At 34.0% G+C, this 22,231-nt stretch overlaps 1 protein-coding gene across 1 annotated transcript in view; it reads left to right on the top strand.

Annotated features, from left to right (window-relative positions):
• The window catches only part of Il1rapl1 (interleukin 1 receptor accessory protein like 1), a 1,228,987-nt gene that overhangs the window by 1,182,381 nt on the left and 24,375 nt on the right, over positions 1-22,231 (top strand). The window contains exon 8 of the mRNA XM_021728996.3: positions 410-555. Within this exon, the coding sequence (XP_021584671.2) occupies positions 410-555 (146 nt within the window). The remainder of the gene's footprint in view (positions 1-409; positions 556-22,231) is intronic.

Here is a 22,231-nt window from a genome sequence, read left to right as displayed (position 1 = left end):
TTCTTTCTTTTTAAAAATTGGCCTGATATATAATTAGGGCTCCAACCTAAGACTTTAAAATTTCTTATCTCCCTTCATATCATATTTCCTCTTAAAGGAAAAGCAATTTATAAACTTTTCTTCAAGGTCTCTTTCACCTATTATGACACTATGATTGTCCTGCTAAGAGAGATAATTAACTGAAACTTCATTAGCATCTACAAAGACAAGCTTCCTCATTAGAAGTAAAGAAAAAAAGGGCATGATATAATTTAATTAGCCTAGCATCAATCCAGAGCCACATTTGAAGCACAGATTCTGTAGATAATTTCTTATTAGATTCAGATTCATCTACCTTTCTTTCTTTTTTATGTATGTGTATGTGTATGTTTGTGTGGGATTTTTTGTTTCGTTTTGCTTTATGTTTTAGAATTCTTAAGGAACATCTTGGAGAACAAGAAGTTTCTATCTCATTAATTGTGGACTCTGTGGAAGAGGGTGACTTGGGAAATTACTCTTGTTATGTTGAAAATGGAAATGGACGTCGCCATGCCAGCGTCCTCCTTCATAAACGGGGTAAGTGCAATTTTCTAGAGTGATAAACTGAGCATACAGTGGAGGCAAATCATTGAAACCACAAAAAATAAATTTTATTTTTATACAGAAACTTATACAAAATAAAAATAATAAATTAGTGTTATGATCATCAAGAAAGACAGTACCAAGGATGAGTGAATTAGCTCCAGTTCTAGAGTCAAATTTGGAATCCTTGCTCTGATTTAATACTGTATAATATTGAGCAAGAGGGCTGGGGTTGTGGCTCAGTGAAAGAACACTCTCCTAGCACGTGCAAGGTGCTGGGTTCTATCCTCAGCACCACATAAAAATAAATAAATAAAATAAAGGTATTAAAAAATATATTCAGCAAGATATTTAACTTCCCCTGCCATCCATTTCTTGATATATAGAATGATACGATATAAAGATAAAAGAAAAAAAGATATCAACTTGAAGGACTTGACATAGCATCTATATGCAGAAAATATTTATTTAAATGGTACTTATTAATATCAAAAATAGGCATTAGGTTATTAAAAATAAACTAAATGTTTTTAGATCAAAGATTGTGTACATTTCTGGAAAGTTATCTCTCTAGTGAAAGAACCATGTGTGATTAATTTCCCAGTGCAGTTCTTCTTGATAGTTTTCTACTTTGTGTAACTTTTATATATGTAATGTCCTCCCATAATTAACAATAATTTATTATAAGTAATATAGGACATGGTTGAGTGTAGCATCTGCCATAGTAACTTACTTCACAGCAGCCCTATCACCTTATACAAAGGGTTAAATATGTGTGTGTGTGTATGTGTGTGTGTACATTGAATTGTTTTAAATTAGAGATGATTGTAATATGTGAGGCATGCCTTGACTCAGTAACATTTTGCATGCACATTACATAAGAAAAATATATTTTTCCACATTATGCTAAGTAAAACTTTCTAGTCTTTAGGATAAGTACACTTGATGTTCTCTTACTCAGCAAATTTACAATGATTTTAATTTCAAAGCACATGTTTAATCCTAGACTCTTTGAGGTTTGGAAAGAAAGAGAACATGAAGACTTTCCCCTACTTTATTGAGTGATAGATTCCTTTGAATAATATTACTGAAAACTATTAAAATAGACACCTCTGTTGTCAAGGTGACTACAATATTAAAATAGTCTATTCTTTTGGGATGTGAGTCAAGGAGAAATGTAAGTAGCATCTAGCAATATGATTCTTTCTGTAGCTTAATATTCAGCTAATCAGTAAAGGAATCTGAGTAGAAATATCATAGATATACAAGGAAAGAAATAGTTTTTCAGGATTAGAAGCAACTTAAATGTCATGGAACTTACCTAATCATCCTTCCATAACATCTTCCCAAGTGGCCCATCAGCTTATATTGGATTATATCCCCTTGCAAGGAAACCCATTTTATCATTGGGGGTGGGGGATGCTGTTCAAAGGCATCCCTATTTCACCATTTATTCAATGGCTCTAGTTCTATGCTTTTAAATATTCTTTCCCAATATAGCCCTTCAAATGTTGGATTACAGTCACCATAAACCTGCTGGACCTTCATTTCTTTATTCATATGCATGAAACCCTTCCAGTATTCTTTTTTTTGGGGGGGGGTGGTTGTACTGGGGATTGATCTCAGGGGCATTCAACCAGTAAGCCACATCCCCAGCCTTATTTTGTATTTAGAGACAGGGTCTCACTGAGTTACTTAGTGACTTACTTTTGCTGAGGCTGGCTTTCAGGGGTGGGGGGATAATGGCCAGCATCTTTTGGGGGCTTCTTCTTACCCACGGGAGTCCAAGCTACCCTAAAACTTACAATCTCAGATAATTAGTAACAAAGCACAAATAGTCAGAATATATTTACAGAATGCGAAGCCCCTGATAGATCTAGTCCACATGGGTTCTGAAACTAGACAAAGGGAAAATGGCTCCAGTAGTTTATTTAAAGAGGTACATCAAAGGCAGGGATAAGGTTTCTAGGGCAGAGTCTTGATTCATGATGTCTTGCAGTCAGAAGGTTGATTGATATCTTAGGTACTGTGTGGGCCATGGCAGAACAGGAAAGAGATTCACATTGTCCCTGGGCAATTGACCAGATGAAATGTCCACTGGCCATTCCCAGACACCAGATGTCTCTATCTATGAAGCTTCCATGCACAGTCACCCACATGGAACCCATGAACAGATCCTGACAGCTGGCTTTGAATTCTTAATCCTCCTGTCTCAGTCTCCTAAGCCACTGGGATTACAGGCTTGCACCACCATGCCCAGCTCCAACATTCTTATCATTCTCTTGCATATATTCTAATTGAAGAATTTGAATTATTCCTTATGAACGGAAGTAGTAGAGAGATGTTATATTAAACATATAAAAATCTGCTTTTTTGGACAACATGTATTTCTCTAGAGGGCAAGATAGGGGTAGCACTTAAATAGCAATCAATCACAAGGAGAGGGGAAGGAAAACAAATAGTATCTAAGGATAAAGCTATTTAAGCTCTGATTTTGCAGACAAGCACAGAGCCAGGAAGGGTCAAAACCTCCCAGGATATTTTACCAGATTTAGCCTGAGATTAATTTGCCCAAAGCTACAAAAGCTTCTAATTATAGAAGAACAAACAATTGAGGAATCAAGGAAATTATCTGGAAAAAACTTTCCAGCAAAGTCTGATTCCTTAATCATGGAAAAGAAAATTGTGGCCAAATTTTCAGTTTTAAATATTTAAGTCTTACATGTTTTTTTTTTATTTTTTTAAATTTGTGTGTGTATCAAGAGCATTTTGTTCTGATTAAAATGAACACATTAAGCCAGGCATGATGGTGCATACCTGTAATCCCAGTGGCTCAGGAGGCTGAGGCAGGAGGATTACAAATTCAAAGCTAGCCTCAAAAACTTAGTGAGGCTCTAAGAAATTTAGTGAGACCCTGTCTCAAAATAAAACATAAAAAGGGCTGGGGATGTGGCTCAGTGGTTAAACACCTCTGGGTTCAATCCCTGGTACTGAAAAATTAAATTAAATTAAAGCATTAAGAAGTCAAAAAGAGCTGGCACAATGGGAAAGGTCTATAATCCCAGTGACCCAAGAAGCTGAGAGATGAGGATCCCAAGTTCAAGTTTAGCCTCAGCAATTTTTTTGTTTATTTTTTTATTGGTTGTTCAAAATATTACAAAGCTCTTGACATATCATATTTCATACATTTGATTCAAATGGGTTATTAACTCCCATTTTTACCCCGTATACAGATTGCAGAATCACATCGGTTACACATCCACATTTTTACTTAATGCCATAATAGTAACTGTTGTATTCTGCTACCTTTCCTATCCTCTACAATCCCCCCTCCCCCCCATCTTCTCTCTCTACCCCATCTACTGTAATTCATTTCTCTCCTTGTTTATTTTCCCATTCCCCTCACAACCTCTTATATATAATTTTGTATAACAATGAGGGTCTCCTTCCATTTCCATGCAATTTCCCTTCTCTCTCCCTTTCCCTCCCGCCTCTTGTCCCTGTTTAATGTTAATCTTTTTCTCATGCTCTTCCTCCCTGCTGTGTTCTTAGTTGCTCTTCTTAAATCAAAGAAGACATTTGGCATTTGTTTTTTAGGGATTGGCTAGCTTCACTTAGCATAATCTGCTCTAATGTCATCCATTTCCCTGCAAATGCCATTATTTTGTCATTTTTTAGTGCAGAGTAATACTCTATTGTGTATAAATGCCACATTTTTAATCCATTCATCTATTGAAGGGCATCTGGGTTGGTTCCACAGTCTAGCTATTGTGAATTGTGCTGCTATGAACATCGATGTAGCAGTATCCCTATAGTGCGCTCTTTTAAGGTCTTCAGGGAATAGTCCGAGAAGGACAATAGCTGGGTCAAATGGTGGATCCATTCCCAGCTTTCCCAGGAATCTCCATACTGCTTTCTAAATTGGCCGCACCAATTTGCAGTCCCACCAGCAATGTACAAGAGTACCCTTTTCCCCACATCCTCGTCAGCACTTGTTGTTTTTTGACTTCATAGTGGCTGCCAATCTTACTGGAGTGAGATGGTATCTTAGGGTGCTTTTGATTTGCATTTCTCTGACTGCTAAAGATGGTGAGCATTTTTTCATGTACTTGTTGATTGATTGTATGTCCTCCTCTGAGAAGTGTCTGTTCAGGTCCTTGGCCCATTTGTTGATTGGGTTATTTGTTATCTTATTGTCTAATTTTTTGAGTTCTTTGTATACTCTGGATATTAGGGCTCTATCTGAAGTGTGAGGGGTAAAAATTTGTTCCCATGATGTAGGCTTCCTGTTTACCTCTCTTATTGTTTCTCTTGCTGAGAAAAAACCAAGCCTCAGCAATTTAATGAAACCCTGTCTCAAAATAAAAAATAAAATGGGCTGAGGATGTGACTCTGTGGTAAAGTCACCCTGTATTCAATCCCCAGGACCATTTTTTTTTAATGACAGAAAATACTTCAGTTATATACTGTAAAAGTCCCTCTTAAAGTCAGTGGGTGCTTTCCTTTTAAGGGAGCTGGAGTTAATGACTTATCAATTTGCAAAGGCAATAATAGATGTAAATAAACTCAGGCTCTTGAAGGGCTCATTATCATGTAGAATAATCCCACCAGTCAACATATGACATCATTGCAACTTCATCACCCCTGCCTGGTTCAAAAGGGCCAGACTCAGCATATGTGAGCCCATAGGTCTGGATCTTTGATCAGAGGGTCCCTAAGAAAGTAAAATTTCTTCATGCTAGCAATCATCTAATTATCAGATGAGTCACAATATAACTTAGAGAACAAAGGGTCACAAAAACTACTGCAAGCTGTCACTATTAATCTTGTGTTTTTGTCATTGACTCCCCAATTTCTTAATTTATAGTCTTCCTTTTGAAAAACTCCCTGAAAAATATATTACAACATTTGTTTGACACAGATCTTGTACACAATAAACGGCCATCTGTTCTGGCAGGTGAACTTTAGCAGGGCATACCTTTGCTAAAGTTATCTAAGTGTTTTCTTCTATTCTTAACCTTTCGTTCTCTATTATTGACATAATAACATGATTTAAGAGCCCTGTAGCGGGTGGCATAGATTCATTTGAAACATCACTTCCATCTACCAAATGAGTCTACATTTGAGCTAGGCTGGATCCAACATTAGCCTTTTATCTTTATAAAAGAGTCTTAATTTTGTAAAAAGCCAGCTGAAAATCCACTAAGAAATTTGACCAGTAAAAAAATCTTGCTTGAGAGTATAAAAAACTGTCAATTTTTTTTTGCACCAGAGAAGATATTTGGAAAGTTAGAATCATGCCAGATATACAATGTAGATATATTTTACTTACTATACAGAGTACTAACGTATGCAATGAAAGAGAGTTGAGGAATGAAAGCACAAGGTCCATGGGGAACTATTGGTTTATAACTGCCCTACTTCTTACTCTCTGCTGTAGCTCAGAGCTTCTATTCAGTCCTTTTTGACAGTCCCCAGCCTAGCAAGCTTGGGAGTTAGATCCTGGATTCAAAAAGAATCAAATTAAAGTGTTGAATCATTAGTTGTCAGGTTATTTATTATGCTTCTCATTGCCCATACTTGATTGAATTTGGCATCTTGATGCCATCTCTTAATCTTTTACCCAGATGACATTGCTTGGTTTCTCATGGCTACTTTGTGTCTTGACGCTGATTTTCAGTTTTCCTCCAATTCTGACCTTTCCTGGTGCCTCCATTTTGTATGTTTTCCATTTCTCTGATTCAAATAATAATCCAGATGGATATCCAGCAGCACTGTGCTCTGGCCTCAGGCATACCTGATTCTGCATCCATCAGTTAGTACTGAATTTCTTTGTTCTACTTATCTTTCATCTGTACTCTCACTTTGGATGACCTCACAGTGTGGACATGTTTACTATCTGTAGCCAAATACTATAGTGATGAAAGACATGTACCCAGTGTTACTAGGCCCAGGTCTGGCTTCTCACCACTTGAAAGCCAATACTCAAGAGATGAGAGTCAGAGGAAGGAAGTCAATTTTATTCAAGGGCCAGGACCCTGGAAGATGAAGGGGGCTATCATCCTCAAAGCTCCATTTAGGGAACTCAAAGGTACAAAGGGCCTTTACAGGAAGAGAAAGAAGGATTAGGGTGGCAATGGGCAGAAAGATTAGGTGCTGAGTAAGGTCTTTGTCTTCCAGGAAGTGTGTCTCTTTTTTCTCTCCTCTGGTCACAATATCTCAATCCACCTTGACCTCCTGAAGCTAGTTCATGTAGTTGTTTAGACAGACATACTACTTTTCTACAAGCTAAACATCACAGCAATTTACATGTTTTTTTATATAGAAAATTAAAGAATAAGAAGTGACATTACACATTCTGATGTTATCTGAAGGTCACCAGATGTTGTGGTTTCTGAAAATGTAAAGAAAGATTATTTAGCAATTAAGATCTTAAACATTAAGATGTAGCCTCTCTTTAGAATTTGGAATGCCAGGCAAAGGGATGGGATGTTAACTTGTAAAGGGCAAATGGAAGGGAAGTAACCTGGCAAAAGACAACTTGCAAAGGAGCAGCCATGGTTACATTGGGAGCAAGGCTGACTGTGCTCAAGACCAAACTCTTCTTACTAGCTGTGCTATCTTGGGAAAACCATTCCATCTCTGTGAGCCTCAGATTTCTCTTCCATAAAATGGGAGTAATAAGAAGTCTTATCACAAAGAGTAGCTGTGAGTTTAAATGAACTCATATATGTCAATACTTATCACAGTGACTGACATACTTAGCATCCAACAAATGTTAACAAGCTATTACAAGATTTCCATGCTACATGATATTCTGGGTAATGAAGATGCATCAATTGTGTTTTCCATTAAAAATTCCCTGAATTCTAATTTGTCTTTGATTAAAATGGTCAGTTTTGGCTCTAGCAATTTTGTTTCATCAATTTTAAATTTGAACTTATCATAGATTTACTTTGGTTTGAATATGCTGTCATATAGGAAAGCTTCATTCATGTATTCATACATTTAATGGCTATTAAGAACACACTATATGACTGGCATTGTGCTAACCACTCATAAAATTAAATGAATAGAAAATGAAGACCAGTATCATTTGGAATGCCATCAACTACATTTTAAATTACACTGATATCAAGCATTTTTAATATAGAATCGTGCTTCCTAGTGAATGTTTGACTTTGAAATTGTCACACCAAGGATTTCATTAACAATTCTGCTGTGAATGATTTTGTTATTTTTATTGATTACAATAATATGGCAATTCATCACAAAGTAGTTTAGGAAATGGCAATGTAACTATCTGAGAGACTTATCACTAGTTAATAATAGTAAACATCTAGATTTTCTCTATTCCCATCAAAACCATTTTACTTCTTGTATGCACTCTCTTTTACTCTACAAAGAATGCAATCAATAGGAATTAGACGTGCTCAATAAACTCCATTGTCCTCAAAATATCTTTAGTAATATAATTAACATATATATCACTTAAGATGCATTGTTTTAAAACTGGATGAATTTAAACCCAGTGGACTCCTTATCTCTTCTTGTAATGAATCACCTTTTTAATATGTGCCTCATCCTTGTTTTTAATTTGTCTAGTACGTTTATTTATTGAGTAATTCAGTAAAATCATAAAATTTTGTAAACCTCTCTTTGATGCTGACCATTTGACATCTTTCACCACTAATTTCAGAATATTTAAAAGCCAAACCTTGAAAACACGAATGGTTTGACTCTACTTTGTATTCAACCAGAGACATGAAAAATTGTGTTTTATTTGTATTATATGAATTGAATTGCATTCTGCTGTCATATATAACAAATTAGAATAAATAAAATCAATATATTTTTTAAAAAGCCAAACCTGGCTCAGTTATCAAAATATCCTACCTTCTATATGGGAACATCTCCCTAAAAAGGCAATGATCCATTAAGAGCCGAATTGGTGTCCATGAAAAAGTTAACTTGTAATGAGTGTTAGCTTATGCAATGTCAAAATGTTATGTTGCTTTAGCATCTCCGAATCAGAACTTTGACATTTTGCAGTCAATTTTTTCTTCCATCCTATATCGTTTTTCTTGATTCTCTGTTCCTCAATTATGTGAAACAACTAAACAGCAAGCATCAGCTTCATATTATTTTTTGGTAACTAATGCTGAAACAAATAAATAAACATACACAGAGGCTATGATAAATGTCAGTTGCACAAATTGTCTACATTGTTCAATAAAAAAAATCTTGTACCTTTGAGCTTCTTGATAAGGGACATTCCAGTGAAGCTATTTGATTACCACCAAACTTAGTTTTGCCTTTCAGTCAATTTGGTCACTCAATTTTCTTCCCTGTGAACAATTTCCAAGAGGCATATTTGTTGGGAAAAAAAAGGACTACTGTCTGTAATGATTAGCTTATTTCTCATTTAATAAAAATAACAAGGGTATGATTCTGGGCAAAAACAATATCAGGCCAGGCCATAAGAATTAATAAACTCAGGGCTAGGGCTGGGGCTTAGTGGTAGAGTGCTTGCTTCACACCTGTGAGGCACTGGGTTCGATCCTCAGCACCACATAAAAACAAATAATCAAAATAAAGGTATTTGTCTATCTGCAAGTAAAATAAAACATGAAAATAGAAAAACAGTATTAATAAACTCAAAGTTTTATCATTCATATTGACCAAAGCCTTTAAGTATTTACTTATACATAGTCATAGTTACTGTAAGTTCTTCATTTGCTTTATTGTTTTACTCTTGTTTTTCTAACTAAATGTTAAATTATTGATAAAGATCTTTTACTTCTCTATTATTTTCAGTTACTAAATGTGATGAATGAATTGATTAAATGTTTTCTGAGTAATCTACATACAGTAAGGTTTCTCAGTCTTTTCTCTATTGTCTACATGATTCTTTGTTGTGATGGGTGCTGTCCTGTACATTGTACATTGTTTAGTAGCATCCCTGGCTCCTACCCATCAGGTGCTTATAAAGTACCTTCATAGTTGTGACAACCAAAATTGTCTCTAGACATAGTCAAATATTCAGGGACAGGGGCCATACAATTGTTCCCAGTTGAGAACTATTGCTATACATTATGGATATCAGAAACTCAATTCCTTCCTTGAAATGTTTTTAGCACCTAAGCTACTGAAATCAGGGAAATTCAAAATAGATGCACAAATATTTTCACCTTGAAAACCCTACAAAATCACACCAAATTTGATTAAATGTTCAATATAATAAGAGTTTATACTACAGGAATAGACAAGTTAGATTGTTTGGGTTTCCACTCTTGGAGCATCAGCTAGAAATCCCTATCCTAGTGGTTTGCAAACTTTATAGTACACCCAAATCACCTAGGAGCTTGTTAAATCATAATTCACATTCATTAATCTGGGATGAAACTCAAGAGTTGAATTTCAATAAAGTTCCTTATTGATGCTGCTTCTACTGGTCTGTGGACCACAACTGGCATACTAAGGCCCTTGCCAAGACAACAGATTCTTCTAAAAAACATAGTAGCATCTAATACATAATGAGAAATTAGCTTTCTAAGTTCGCTGTTTCTATGAGAAAGGAATAAATACAAGTATAGTCAGTCAGTGGGACTATTTCCATCTAATTGCCTCATTCTTTTTACATGGTCAACACCTTTGAACTTTTTTAAACATTGGTACATTGCTCTCACTCTCTACTCTTAATGAGGTTACTTGCCTCACATATTCAATGAAATTGTGCCTTATAGAATGCATTCACTACTCAGAGAGATGTTTGAGAGGCCACTCTCTTCAAGTATTAAAATAATTAACCTCTTAAATAAAGAGGGCCCTCATTGTTGGACCAAGTTCCTACATTCCCTGTTTTAAAAATACACTTAAGAATTTTGCAACATATATATGGATATATATATATATATATATATATATATATATATATATATATATATATATATATATATTTCAGCCTATGCTAATAGGCTGTATATTATATACAACCTATACAAATAGGAATTACCAAGGAGCAAAAAGATACTTGGTAAACAGTCTATACTACTAATTTCCTGTTTTACATTCTACTAAATTTCATTTACATTTAATGAGAAAGGATGCTCACAGTATGGGGACTGAATGATCACATATTACTGGTTGCCCAAATAGCTGCAAACCAGGCAAAAAAAAATAGCACAAACAAGATAAACTCTGCCAACATATCCTAAAGTTTTATTCATTTTAACAGGTATCTGTCTAGCATCTAAATGAGGCTATAAAACAAAAATAAGCATGAAGTGAGGGCCAAGGGACTCCATTGGAACTTACATCCTTGTATCAGAAAATGACAAACAGACTATTTAGAAAAAAATAATTCAGTTTAAAACATTTGCAGGAAGCCCACCCAAATCAACTAGTACATGCACAGCAGAATTTGACATGTGTGATCAGAGAGCATAAGCAAGAGAGCATATTTTGGGCTACCACCTGTCAACAATCACTCATTCTTCCTTCTCAGATCCACCTTTATATTCTCATTATTTCTAGGTCAAATAAACCATTTATTGGTGATGTGTCATATCTCACTTGAAATCTCACTTCACTGCAGACTATTCAAAGGAGATAATTCATAAAATGCTGTTTCATGAAAAGCAACAAGTCATTCCCATTCAATAAAATATGCACTGAGTGCCAGCTATGGGTATAACATCTGGTTAAGTATCCTTTGGAGTTAAGTCACTACTTCCCAAGGGATGTCTCTCACCACTCTGGTGCTTTAAAGCAACATTCTTTGGGAAAGGGAGATGGTTATGCATTTATAGGACTATGAATTCCAGCATTTGGTTGAGAAGTGGCACAACTGGGTCATAAAATGCAAAATATAACATTTAATAAGCAGTTTCTGTATGTCGAACTTTGACAACTAGATCAGTAAAGTGAGAAATTAGACGTGACACATAAAAAATGCTAACTACTCTCTCAGGTCATATAGCAGGAAAAAAATTGTGTTGATTTTCAATAGATTACCATAGTAACTTGTATTAGATTTCAGTGTTGAGAATTACATTTGCCATCTGTAAAAAATATGTTAGCTATTTGTCTCTACTTTTAGGGCACATGTTCTATTTTTAGCACATGCTTTATGATGAGTAATTTTTCTAGAGGTCAAGTTCTCTAAATTACAAGTGGACATTTAAAAGATATTGAAGTGGTTTTATTTTTAATTCAAAAAGAAAATCCATTGGTACATTTAGAAAAGCATAGGAAGGTCATTTTATAAACCATTAATTGAACTGTGACATGAATGAAGACTGACTAAATAGGAGAGGAATTATGAACTGTGATAAAAAAATAGGACAATTTCTTGAGAATGTTTTGTTTTTGCCTATTCAGTTGTGTGTGACCTAAAGCAAGTCTTTTTGCTTCATTGTTCTTTTATTTTATCATTTTTCAACTAATCGCTTCTAATCTCCAGTGTAGGAAACTTGAAAGAACTTATTAAACACTGAGTGACTAATCATATATATTAGGCCATTTGTCAGATTTTACAGATTCTTGGAGCTTTGAGACATTGTACCCCATTTTGCCAATCTTGAAATTAAATGAAAGTGGCTCTCTTCTCAGGGATTTCTTATGTTTAAAGTGTTTTTAAAGTTGCGTCAGATCTTCAGTTCCTATAACTGCAAAATAGAAATTATAATTTCTTATGATATGTGACTGCAGTACAAAGTACTGACTTGTAATGGTTTCCAAATTCATGCAAACTAAAATGGAAGAGGTCATTATCAAAGCCTGAAAGAATAAAACATAAATTGCCTGCTTAAATCAGTTTGAAATTCTAATTCTAGTATGTAATATAAAATGAGTACAACTTGAAAATTCATTTATACTATCCCACAGATCAAGGTAATGACTCACAACTCCTTGGGTGCATTTCTAATTCTCCCCAAATGAACAAATTTGTCTATATTATTTAAATACCTGAGCATTAAAAGTAGCTTAAAAGAATACATTAAAGATATCACAATAAAATTCTATTCAATTGTCTTCTTGATAGATTGCTGTCAGTGGCAACTTAGTAGTTACATAAAACTTGATAATATTGAAATATATTTTCAACTGTTTAGTCAGTCACATACCAGTTTGTTTCCCCATCATTAAAACAATGTAATTAATCTCAATAAAAATTGAAATGCACATTTTCTCTAAAATCAGATTGTTTTAACGTACTTATTGTGTGGGTATTTATAAAATGTTGCCAAAAATGATTAAGAAAAGCTCATTAGTGGTGCTAAAGTGTTTCTTATATATTTTCCTTGCTGAACTGGACATATTTAAGTGATGCTTAGATAAACATACAAGTAAATAAATAATTAGGATAAAGTGGTTATCAAGAAACTTCTTAGCAGAACACATCTTGCAAACCATGTTGGATATCTCCATTCCAAACTGTTCAGAGTAAAAGGCCAAAATAAGCTTTTTTTGTAGTATTAATATTTAAAGTCATAAAAAACATAATACATTGTAAAGTGATAGAAGGTGATAGAAAGTGATGGAAAGTGATAGAAGAAATTTGCTGACTTAATGGCAATGTTATCTAAGGTGGTATGATTCCTATGACTTTCAATTTTTCTTATCATCCCTATACCTTTTTCAAATTATACAATAAGCATATTTTATAGTCAGAAAAAATGATGAGAAAAATAAGTCTGTTTTGATATAGCTAATGAATATTTTTAAATGCTTATAGGAAAATTCTACAATTTTTGCTAAAAGATCCAGGAATTTATGTGTTATAAAATTATATTGAAACCTATTCACTTGAATGTCTACTCATTTTTGTTATTATTGTTGTTGTTTTTGATATCAGCGATTAAACCCAGGAGCACTTGACCACTGAGCCATATCCCCAGCCATATTTTGTATTTTATTTAAAGACAGGGTCTCACTGAACTGCTTGGCACCTTAGGCTGACTTTGAACTTAGGATCCTCCTGTCTCAACCTCCACAGTCGCTGGCATTATAGGCATGTACCACCACACCTGGCCTGCATGTCCACTCTTAATCCCACTTTCTAGCTGTGTTAGAAAACATTACATTTTAAGGGACACCTTGCTTCTACAAAGTTTTCACAAACCACTGCTGATATTTATGGACCAAAAATCAATGCACAGAGTGAAATGATAAGATAATGGCCTATTATTTGTGAACAATGGCCATTAATTAAGAGAATTAATTATCAAGAATAGGCCTTTCATGTATCCCAACTACGGATACCACTAAACTATATGAGCAAACAAATTTGTTCTTAGCTTTGGCATAAGGAACTCTTTCTTTAGGGGGAATTAAGTACTGTTAGGTTCTGCTACTGGTTATCTCCAAACATGCTCCTTTCATCTTAGTTTTTTATTTTATTTTATTTTATTTTATTTGGTGCTGAGGATCTAACCTAGTGCCTAACATGTGCTAGGCAAGTGTTCTACAACAGAGCCACAACCCCCACTGCTCATCATAGATTTTTTTATTTGTTTTAATTAGTTACACATGACAATACAATGACCTTGACATATCATACATTTGAATCACATGAGATACAATAGCTCATTTTTCTGAGTATACAGGTTGCAGAATCACATTGGTCATGCATTCACATATATACACACAGTATAGATTTTTTATAGGAGAAAAAATTAATAAACCCTTGCATCTCTTTACAAAATGAGAAAACAAGACCAATTTTCTACTATTTTCCCAAACATATTTATGTATTCAGAAAACGGAGTGATCAAAAGCATTCAAGAGAGAGAAAAAATAGATTTTTTTTTTCTGTTGGTCTCATTGGGAGAAATGATCCAGCATATGGTTTGATTATTGTGTTTGCCTAAATAGTTTCTGACTCTGGAATCACCAAGATTTTGAATGAAACTTATCTCAAGAGAGAAACTATTACTAATGTTTTTGCTGAACACATTTTATTCTAATGCTTTCAATAATTAGGAAATACATTAAATCCTTTAGAGGAAGAAAATTAAAATAATAACATGAAATTCTGAAGTTATTAATGCTTTCCATTTTGTATACTTCAGTGCATTAAGGTTTTACTTGTCTACAATATTTACAAATTTATTTACATCAGTTGAATATACTACAAATCATCATACCATGTTTTTTAAAAGTGCTTAATATTTCTGTAGACAACATGTCTCCTATTGGTTATCTAAGCATTGCAGATGTTCTGGGTTCTATGGGAAGCCTAAAACATTCCCAATGGAAGAAAGAATTATTCTAACTGTGACAGTATATCCTCTGGTGGAGGATGGCTTTCAGAAAAAACACTGCATTCCCTTAACAAAAAGGAGTGAAATGGCAATGCCACCTTCACTCTGACAGTTTTCTCTCAAGAGATGTTTTGTAACATTCCATCTGTGCCTGTCTATTTGTATGACATGTTAAGAAGGAAATTCCTAGTAGAGGGAAAGCAAATACTTTTTCTTTTAAGATATTTTCTTTTAGATATCAGTGAAGTTTGACACCTTCATATACAATAGCCCTGTCTTCCAAGCTGGTCACCCAAGGCCTTTTTTATTCTTTACTATAGCAGTATCTTCTTTCTTTGTCTGAATTCTCTCCATCATACTTAATCATATAAGATCTAAGATTAAGGAACAGCATCTTAATTTGTTGTATGGCTACATGTATACACAAATACATAATGATATGCATATGGCCCATGTTATACTCTTTAAAGAAATTTCAACACTGTTTTTACATTCTAAAGGGGAAAGTTTTCAGCAATAAAGCTCTGTCTGTATTAATAACTTTAAAGTGTACATTTGGAAAATATATGCCAAATTTCTCCAAGGGACAATCATGATCCCACTGTTCTGACCCAATTTTGGAAACTGGCTTAACTGGTACTTGAATTGCCCAAACAAATATTTACTGAAAAGGTGCATGCTATTTGATTTAAAAAGGAAAAGAAGACAAATAACCTCTATTAATAAAGAAATCAAAACATGAATTTGCCTACCATCATCCATCACACCACATATTTGCTTTCCTAGTACTACAGACCAAAGTACTTGCCATAAAACATTTGTAGGCATTCCTGTACTGTGCCACTTAGTGCCTGATTCCTATTCTTGAAATACCCCAATGAAACCACACAAGCATAAACAAAACATACTCCAAATGAGTTCCTCCACCGGGCTCATGATAATGATGCATGTGGCATTTCTTAGACACATACAAAAGAGATCTAGCACAGTGCCAATTTAAAGCTCAATAAATACTTTTATTATTTTGTTATTAAATATCTGCTTACATGCCTGACTGTACCTAGACATGAGCTCTTTTAAAGCACTGATCACATTACATCCAAAACTTTATCTCTAGAACTTTATTATTAAAACTGATTATATAAAGATAAAATGAATGAATGAATGAATCAATCAATCAATCTTTGAAAATAAAAGTTGGGTGTCTAGGATATAACTCAGTGGGAGAGCGCTTGCTTAGAATCTGCTAGGTCCTGGGTTCCATCCTCAGTGTGCACAAGCACATGCATGTGTGTGCGTGCATACACACACACACATACAAGTTGTATAGTAATATCAAAGATGTGAAGCAGTACCTGATTTATATCCAAATGTCAACTGAATACAAACTTTCTTAGTTCTGTATATCTATACAAGAATATACCATCATTGTGTTTATGAATGAAAGAGAATTTTTAAATTTATAAGTTGACCATTTTTCTATATAATGAAGTTTTATTACCAACTTAATAGTGTGAATATAAATAATCATGCCTCATCAATTGCTTGAACCTTGTGTCACATCTACTAGAAAAATGGCTCACAGAAATATTGGAATTTCAGAATGAAATTCTGAAATTGGAAAATTGTTCTTAATCATCTAGTCTTTTATTTACTCAACAAAAAATCATTCGGTAACTACAGTGTGTCAGATAGTTTTCAAGGCACTTGGGATAATCAGTGAAAAATTTTTAAATATAGACAAAAAACAAATAGAAAACAATGATAACAACAACAAAACACCCTCACTCTTATAGAATTTAAATACCAATAGAAGACAGATGATAATCATTAATTAGCTTCATAATATGCAAATTAAATATCATGTTCAATGGTGATAAATACTATTGGAAGAAATAAAGAGAAGTGGGTGCAAAGTGCAACCATGGGTTTGGGCTTTGGAATGAATCGACAGTGAGCCACATTGAGAAGGTGCTGTATGAACAATGACTTAAGAAGCAAAGAGAAGGGCATACAGAAATCTGAGGATGGGGGACACTCCTAGTGAGAAGGAAGGGCCAGAGCAAAGATGCTAAGATAAAGCAATTGTTTATAATATAAAACCATAGGTAAAACTAGCTCTGCTAATATGAAATTGGGAAAGTCATGAAAAAAGCAACCAGAAATACATATTTTAAGGAAGGGAAATTACTTTAGCAAGGAAAGAGCCATTGAAAGTATAGATTTTAGCCTTCCCTTGCAAGATGGGTAGGGTTTTAAGAAATGGAAAGGAAATGTTCTAGATTGGTACAGAATCAGGAAAACACATTGAAATCAATTCATGCCTGGTGGCATGCCTGAACCCCAGTGACTTGGGAGGATGAGGCAGGAGGATTGAAAGTTTGAAGCCAGCCTCAGCAACTTAGTGAGACCTTGTCTCATATTCAAAAATAAATAAATAAAAATAAAAAGGGTAGGGAATGTGGCTCAATGGTTAAACACCCCTGGGGTTCAATCACTGGAATCAAAAAAAGAAAAAAAATCAATTCATGGTAGAGCAATGATTTGGGTTGGAGGTTAGTTAGTTGCTTCAATTAAAAGAGTTAAAAAAACCCATAAATGTTAATATAAAGTGCTCTAACTTTCTTTCATGGGCAATGTAAATCAGATAATAGTTATTGAAGAAAATCCCAAGGTGAATATATATTTGGTGAAGATTAAATTGGAGGCTTTGTATAGAACAGATTAAAATAGCTATTAAATGATACAATTTTAATCTAAAGGTAATCAACCCAAAATGCATTTTATTTGTAATAACAATTATTATGCTGTGATCTTATCGTTTGACCTCTCTTTTATATCTTATGTTTTTGCTTTGGAATGAAAACTGCAAATGCTCTTGTAAAATTATAAGACTACTACAATAAATTTCCATACATTTCAACTGTTTTCCCTTTAACCTATAAACATAGGTTATAGACATTCCTATATATAGGTAGATAAAAATATAGACCTACTATGTATGCAAATTTATAGTACATATTATTGTTGAACCACATGACAATAAATTGTAGACATTATGACTGACTAAATTCTTCAGTGCAAATCTAAAAACAAGGATATTTTCTTTCGTAATTGGAATACACCTATCAAAATCAGGAATGATGAAATGTCATTTTCTAATATGCAGTCTATATTCAGATTTCAGAAATTGTTTCAATAGATGTTCTTCATATAATAGTTCCCATCCAGAATTATTCATTACATTTAGTTGTCAAGTCTCTTTAGTCTCCTTTTAACATGGAATGGCTCCTCAAATTGTCTCTTTCTTTCAAAACACTTTTTTTTTAAGAGAGAGAGAGAATCCCAATATTTATTATTTAGTTTTCGGCGGACACAACATCTTTGTTGGTATGTGGTGCTGAGGATTGAACCTGGGCCGCATGCATGCCAGGCGAGCGCGCTACCGCTTGAGCCACATCCCCAGCCCTCAAAACACGTTTTTAAAGAGTAGAAGCCAAGTAATTTGAATTTTATAGTTGTCCCTCAGTTTAGGTTGGTCTGACATTGCCTGATTTTTCAAATGTTTAGGTATATCCAGCTAGAATACTACACAAGTAATGTGGCTTCTTCTTGCATTATAGCAGGCAACAAATAATATCATTTTGTCCGATTATTGTTGATGTTAACTTTGGTCACTTCTGTAAGATGGTGCCCACTTTCACCTATTCATTAATAAATAATCAGAAGAGAGGTTTGTTGAGACAGTGCTAATATTCTGCCTCACCAAACTTTCATCCAATAATTTTAACATTGGTTTATCTATCAGTCTAGTGTGAATCCATTGTTATTATGGCTTAAAAATGATGATTTCTAACTATCATTTCTTATGTATTTACTACTCAGCATTCTAGAGAGAGCTTTTGTTTGTTTATAACTAATATGAACTCATGGATTAATGTTTTTTCAAATACTGTCATTATTCATTTTAATTCATTTTTTTAAACATATCACATATGAAAGTTTCTTCCTTCAAGGGAATAAATTCCCAGCTTAATACACTCCTTATCTGGTTGGAAAGAGAAATAGCATATTCCCGATCTAGATAATAGTACAATTTTTCTCTAGTCTTTTGTTTTTAATTTTTGTAATGGTTCAATAACATGTAACAATTAAGTTGGTAAGGTTTCTGGGACCTTAGTCTAACTAGGCCCTAATGATGGGTCCTATCTAGTGACCATATTTGCATTCTTGATTGGCAGAAAGTAAAAAGTTAATTTGATGATTTGGCTGAAAACAAGTTTACAAAATGGCAAAATATACTACTTTGAAGGTAATCTTTTTCCAAATGTTTGGTTATAGATCAAGCTGTTTCATTCAGGGTTATTTTCAGTTTCATTGTTCTACTTTTTCCTTGCCTTGTTCTAAAAAAGACTTTTGCAAAAGCAAAACTGCTATCCTTATATACTGGTTTATATCTTCTCCAAACATTTTCCTGATATTATGTGAACAGCAATTCAGTTTCTTAATGTGTTACCCCCCCAAAAAAATTATAACTGCTTCTAAATTGCACTGATGTATTGTAGAATTGAGTTGAATATCTTTGTAGGCTGAGCATAATTATCCTCCTGCCAGGAACAAATAAGTTATACTGCTCCAGTGAAATAAATATGCATATGAATTTATGTGGATGGATAAATCCTTATAAACTTTAGCTCTTTATAACACAATGAGAGAAGAAAAAATGTACTTGGTGAGGCTAATGAATAAACTGGGATCATTATAGTGTCTATCATGCATTTCCTCCACTAAGTTGAGTTTTACTGCATATAAATCAGGGAAGAACATTTCAAAGGACTTTATATAAGGAATGAACCAATTTTGGGGTGAACTATTTAAGAATAAGCCACCTAAAATCTTCAATTATACTTTGGAATATATATATATATATATATATATATATATATATATATAGAGAGAGAGAGAGAGAGAGAGAGAGAGAGAGAGAGAGAGAAAGGGGGAACATTCAAAGACTAGAGATACAAAATGAAAACTCCAACCAGGAACTGTGGCACAGGCCTGTAATCCGAGCAACTCAAGAGGCTGAGGCAGGCAGATCACAAGTACAATACCAGCCTCAGCAAGTTAGCAAGCCCCTTAGCAACTTAGGGAGACCCTGTCTCAAAATAAAAAAAGAAAAAAGAAAAAGAATTGCAGATGTGGCTCAGAGATAAAGTGCTCCTGGGTTCAAACCTTGATACAATAAAATAAAATAAAAACTTTGAGTTCAAAAACACACATGAAGTTTTATTTACTTTGTCAAAATCTTTGCTTCTTCAAACATTTCTAGCAGAAAAGTTTACAAACAATAACACCAGATCCAGGCCAATAAAAAATAGGATCTAAAACTATACTAGGTAATTGCAGCCAGATTAGTGTAAACCAAATAAATGCATTTATTATTGCAATGTAATCCAATATACTAAGAGATGGCATGTACTTTATTTTAATTAGCTGTTTCTTTTAAAGGGTTGCTTGCTCCAACTGTCTTGATAAGAAAAAAATTGTAGTCATTGCTCAAAACGCTTGTAGCAAATCTAGTTTTAAATTGAAGCAATTTATTCCGAAAGTAGTCTACCACTGCAGCAATAATCAATGTGTTTTCCCTTAGCCTATACTGGAGCTTTCCAAGGACTATTGTTAATTGCCTGTAACTAAATGACTGCTGGTGCCCTAAAATGTAACTCTTTGGCACTTGTTCATTTGTTGTGTTTAACCAAATGCCAGTTTCCCTTAGGTTTTGCCTAGTGATTTTACTTTACAATTTTCAATATTCAGTCTCAGTCCCTTAAAGGGGGTAGAGTCTATCATTTTAACAAAATAACACAAAGGCTAAACAGATTTTAAAAGGTCTGCACTTTCTCTTTCCATCCTCAGATGTTGAATTGTGCTGAAATGGAATCTTTTTATTTTTTAAGTGCTGCCACTCCAGGCAACTTGAACTAGAGCTGAAAAACAAATCCCATTTCAAAGGGAAAATGACATTTGCTGGGGCAACACTATTCACATGCACATTGTAATGTAAAGATAAAATGTAGCATTGGGCACAAATAATTTCTCTTAACTGTGACAGAATTTAACCCCAAATAATTTTGTTCTGACCTAAGGATAAATAATAATATTTTGTACTCTTATTAATGAATGTATCCAGCTTGGAGCAGAAGAATGTGGAGACCAAATCTAATGCACCACTTTCCTTGTGAGAGTCAACACTTAACACAAACTGTATAAGTCAATGTTACTAACTTAAATCAAATGGAAAATGTGTTAACCTGCACACATTTATAATATGTGTACATGCATACTATACTCACATAAAAATATGAAATAACTGAGGAGCAGGCACTGTTGTGTGCACTGTGGGAAATGACAGTTTCCTTCCTGACCTTTTTATAAGGATAGTAGATGAATACCTTGTTTCTGAATGGGGTGGGAGTAGGGAATCTGAGATTCTCTCATGATCTCAGATAAGTTAAGTCCTTTTAAATGCTTTTTCTTTGCACCAGTTTTTAGAATTCCTATTATTAGTAAATTACTATCTGTGGCTCAGAAGGGTTATTCTTGCTTATTGCTCATTCTCTAAGTAACACAGGACTGTTTTTGTAATTGCTAAGCTACAGCAACCTTGTTCTCTTATTACATTTCTGGCAATATTATTGATGGGCTAAATAAATAGAATATTTAAGGTAGTAGGTATAATTTTTTTGAATGGCTGATGACAGCTAGCAAAATTGGAATAGCTCATGTATGAGAAATTCTATAAAAATAAGGACTTACATTCATACTTTTTCTCTAATTTATACATATTCAATTTCTAAAAATTAAAAAAAGTGTGTGGAGACCATTATTATGAACTCCATCTGAAGAAAATGAGAGTTCTGTTTATTGGGTTGTTAGGATTATATTTTGATTGTCTCCAACGCTATTTAACTAGATATGGGCACTTAAGGCATACTTCATACTCAGGCCTCGTTCCACACCTCCAGATGCAAAGGGTATGCTTAGGGGCACTACAGAGGAGTCATTCTCTGCCTAGGCAATTATCTACAGCACAGCAGCTGTTCTGATTTCATTCTTTCTTGTGAGTTTCTCCCCACATAGACTTTGGGTCAGAACTTACAATGAGTTTTTATTTTAAAAATGAAAATACTAAGAATTGAAGTATAATTTTTTAAAAAGAGATAAAATTCATAGATCAGCTCAATGAGTTGTAATAAATGCATAAAATTGTGTATCCACATACAAAAAGGATACAGAATATTTCCTTTACCCAAAAAGTTCCCTCTTACCCCTTTCCAATAAATTTTCCCTTCACTCATCCTCAAACCATTAGATTCTGATTTATATCACCATGGATTATATTG

This window comes from Ictidomys tridecemlineatus, chromosome X (assembly GCF_052094955.1).
Source record: "Ictidomys tridecemlineatus isolate mIctTri1 chromosome X, mIctTri1.hap1, whole genome shotgun sequence".
In the NCBI taxonomy this organism is placed as follows: Eukaryota; Metazoa; Chordata; class Mammalia; order Rodentia; family Sciuridae; genus Ictidomys; species Ictidomys tridecemlineatus.
This window is presented reverse-complemented; position numbering and strand designations above follow the sequence as displayed.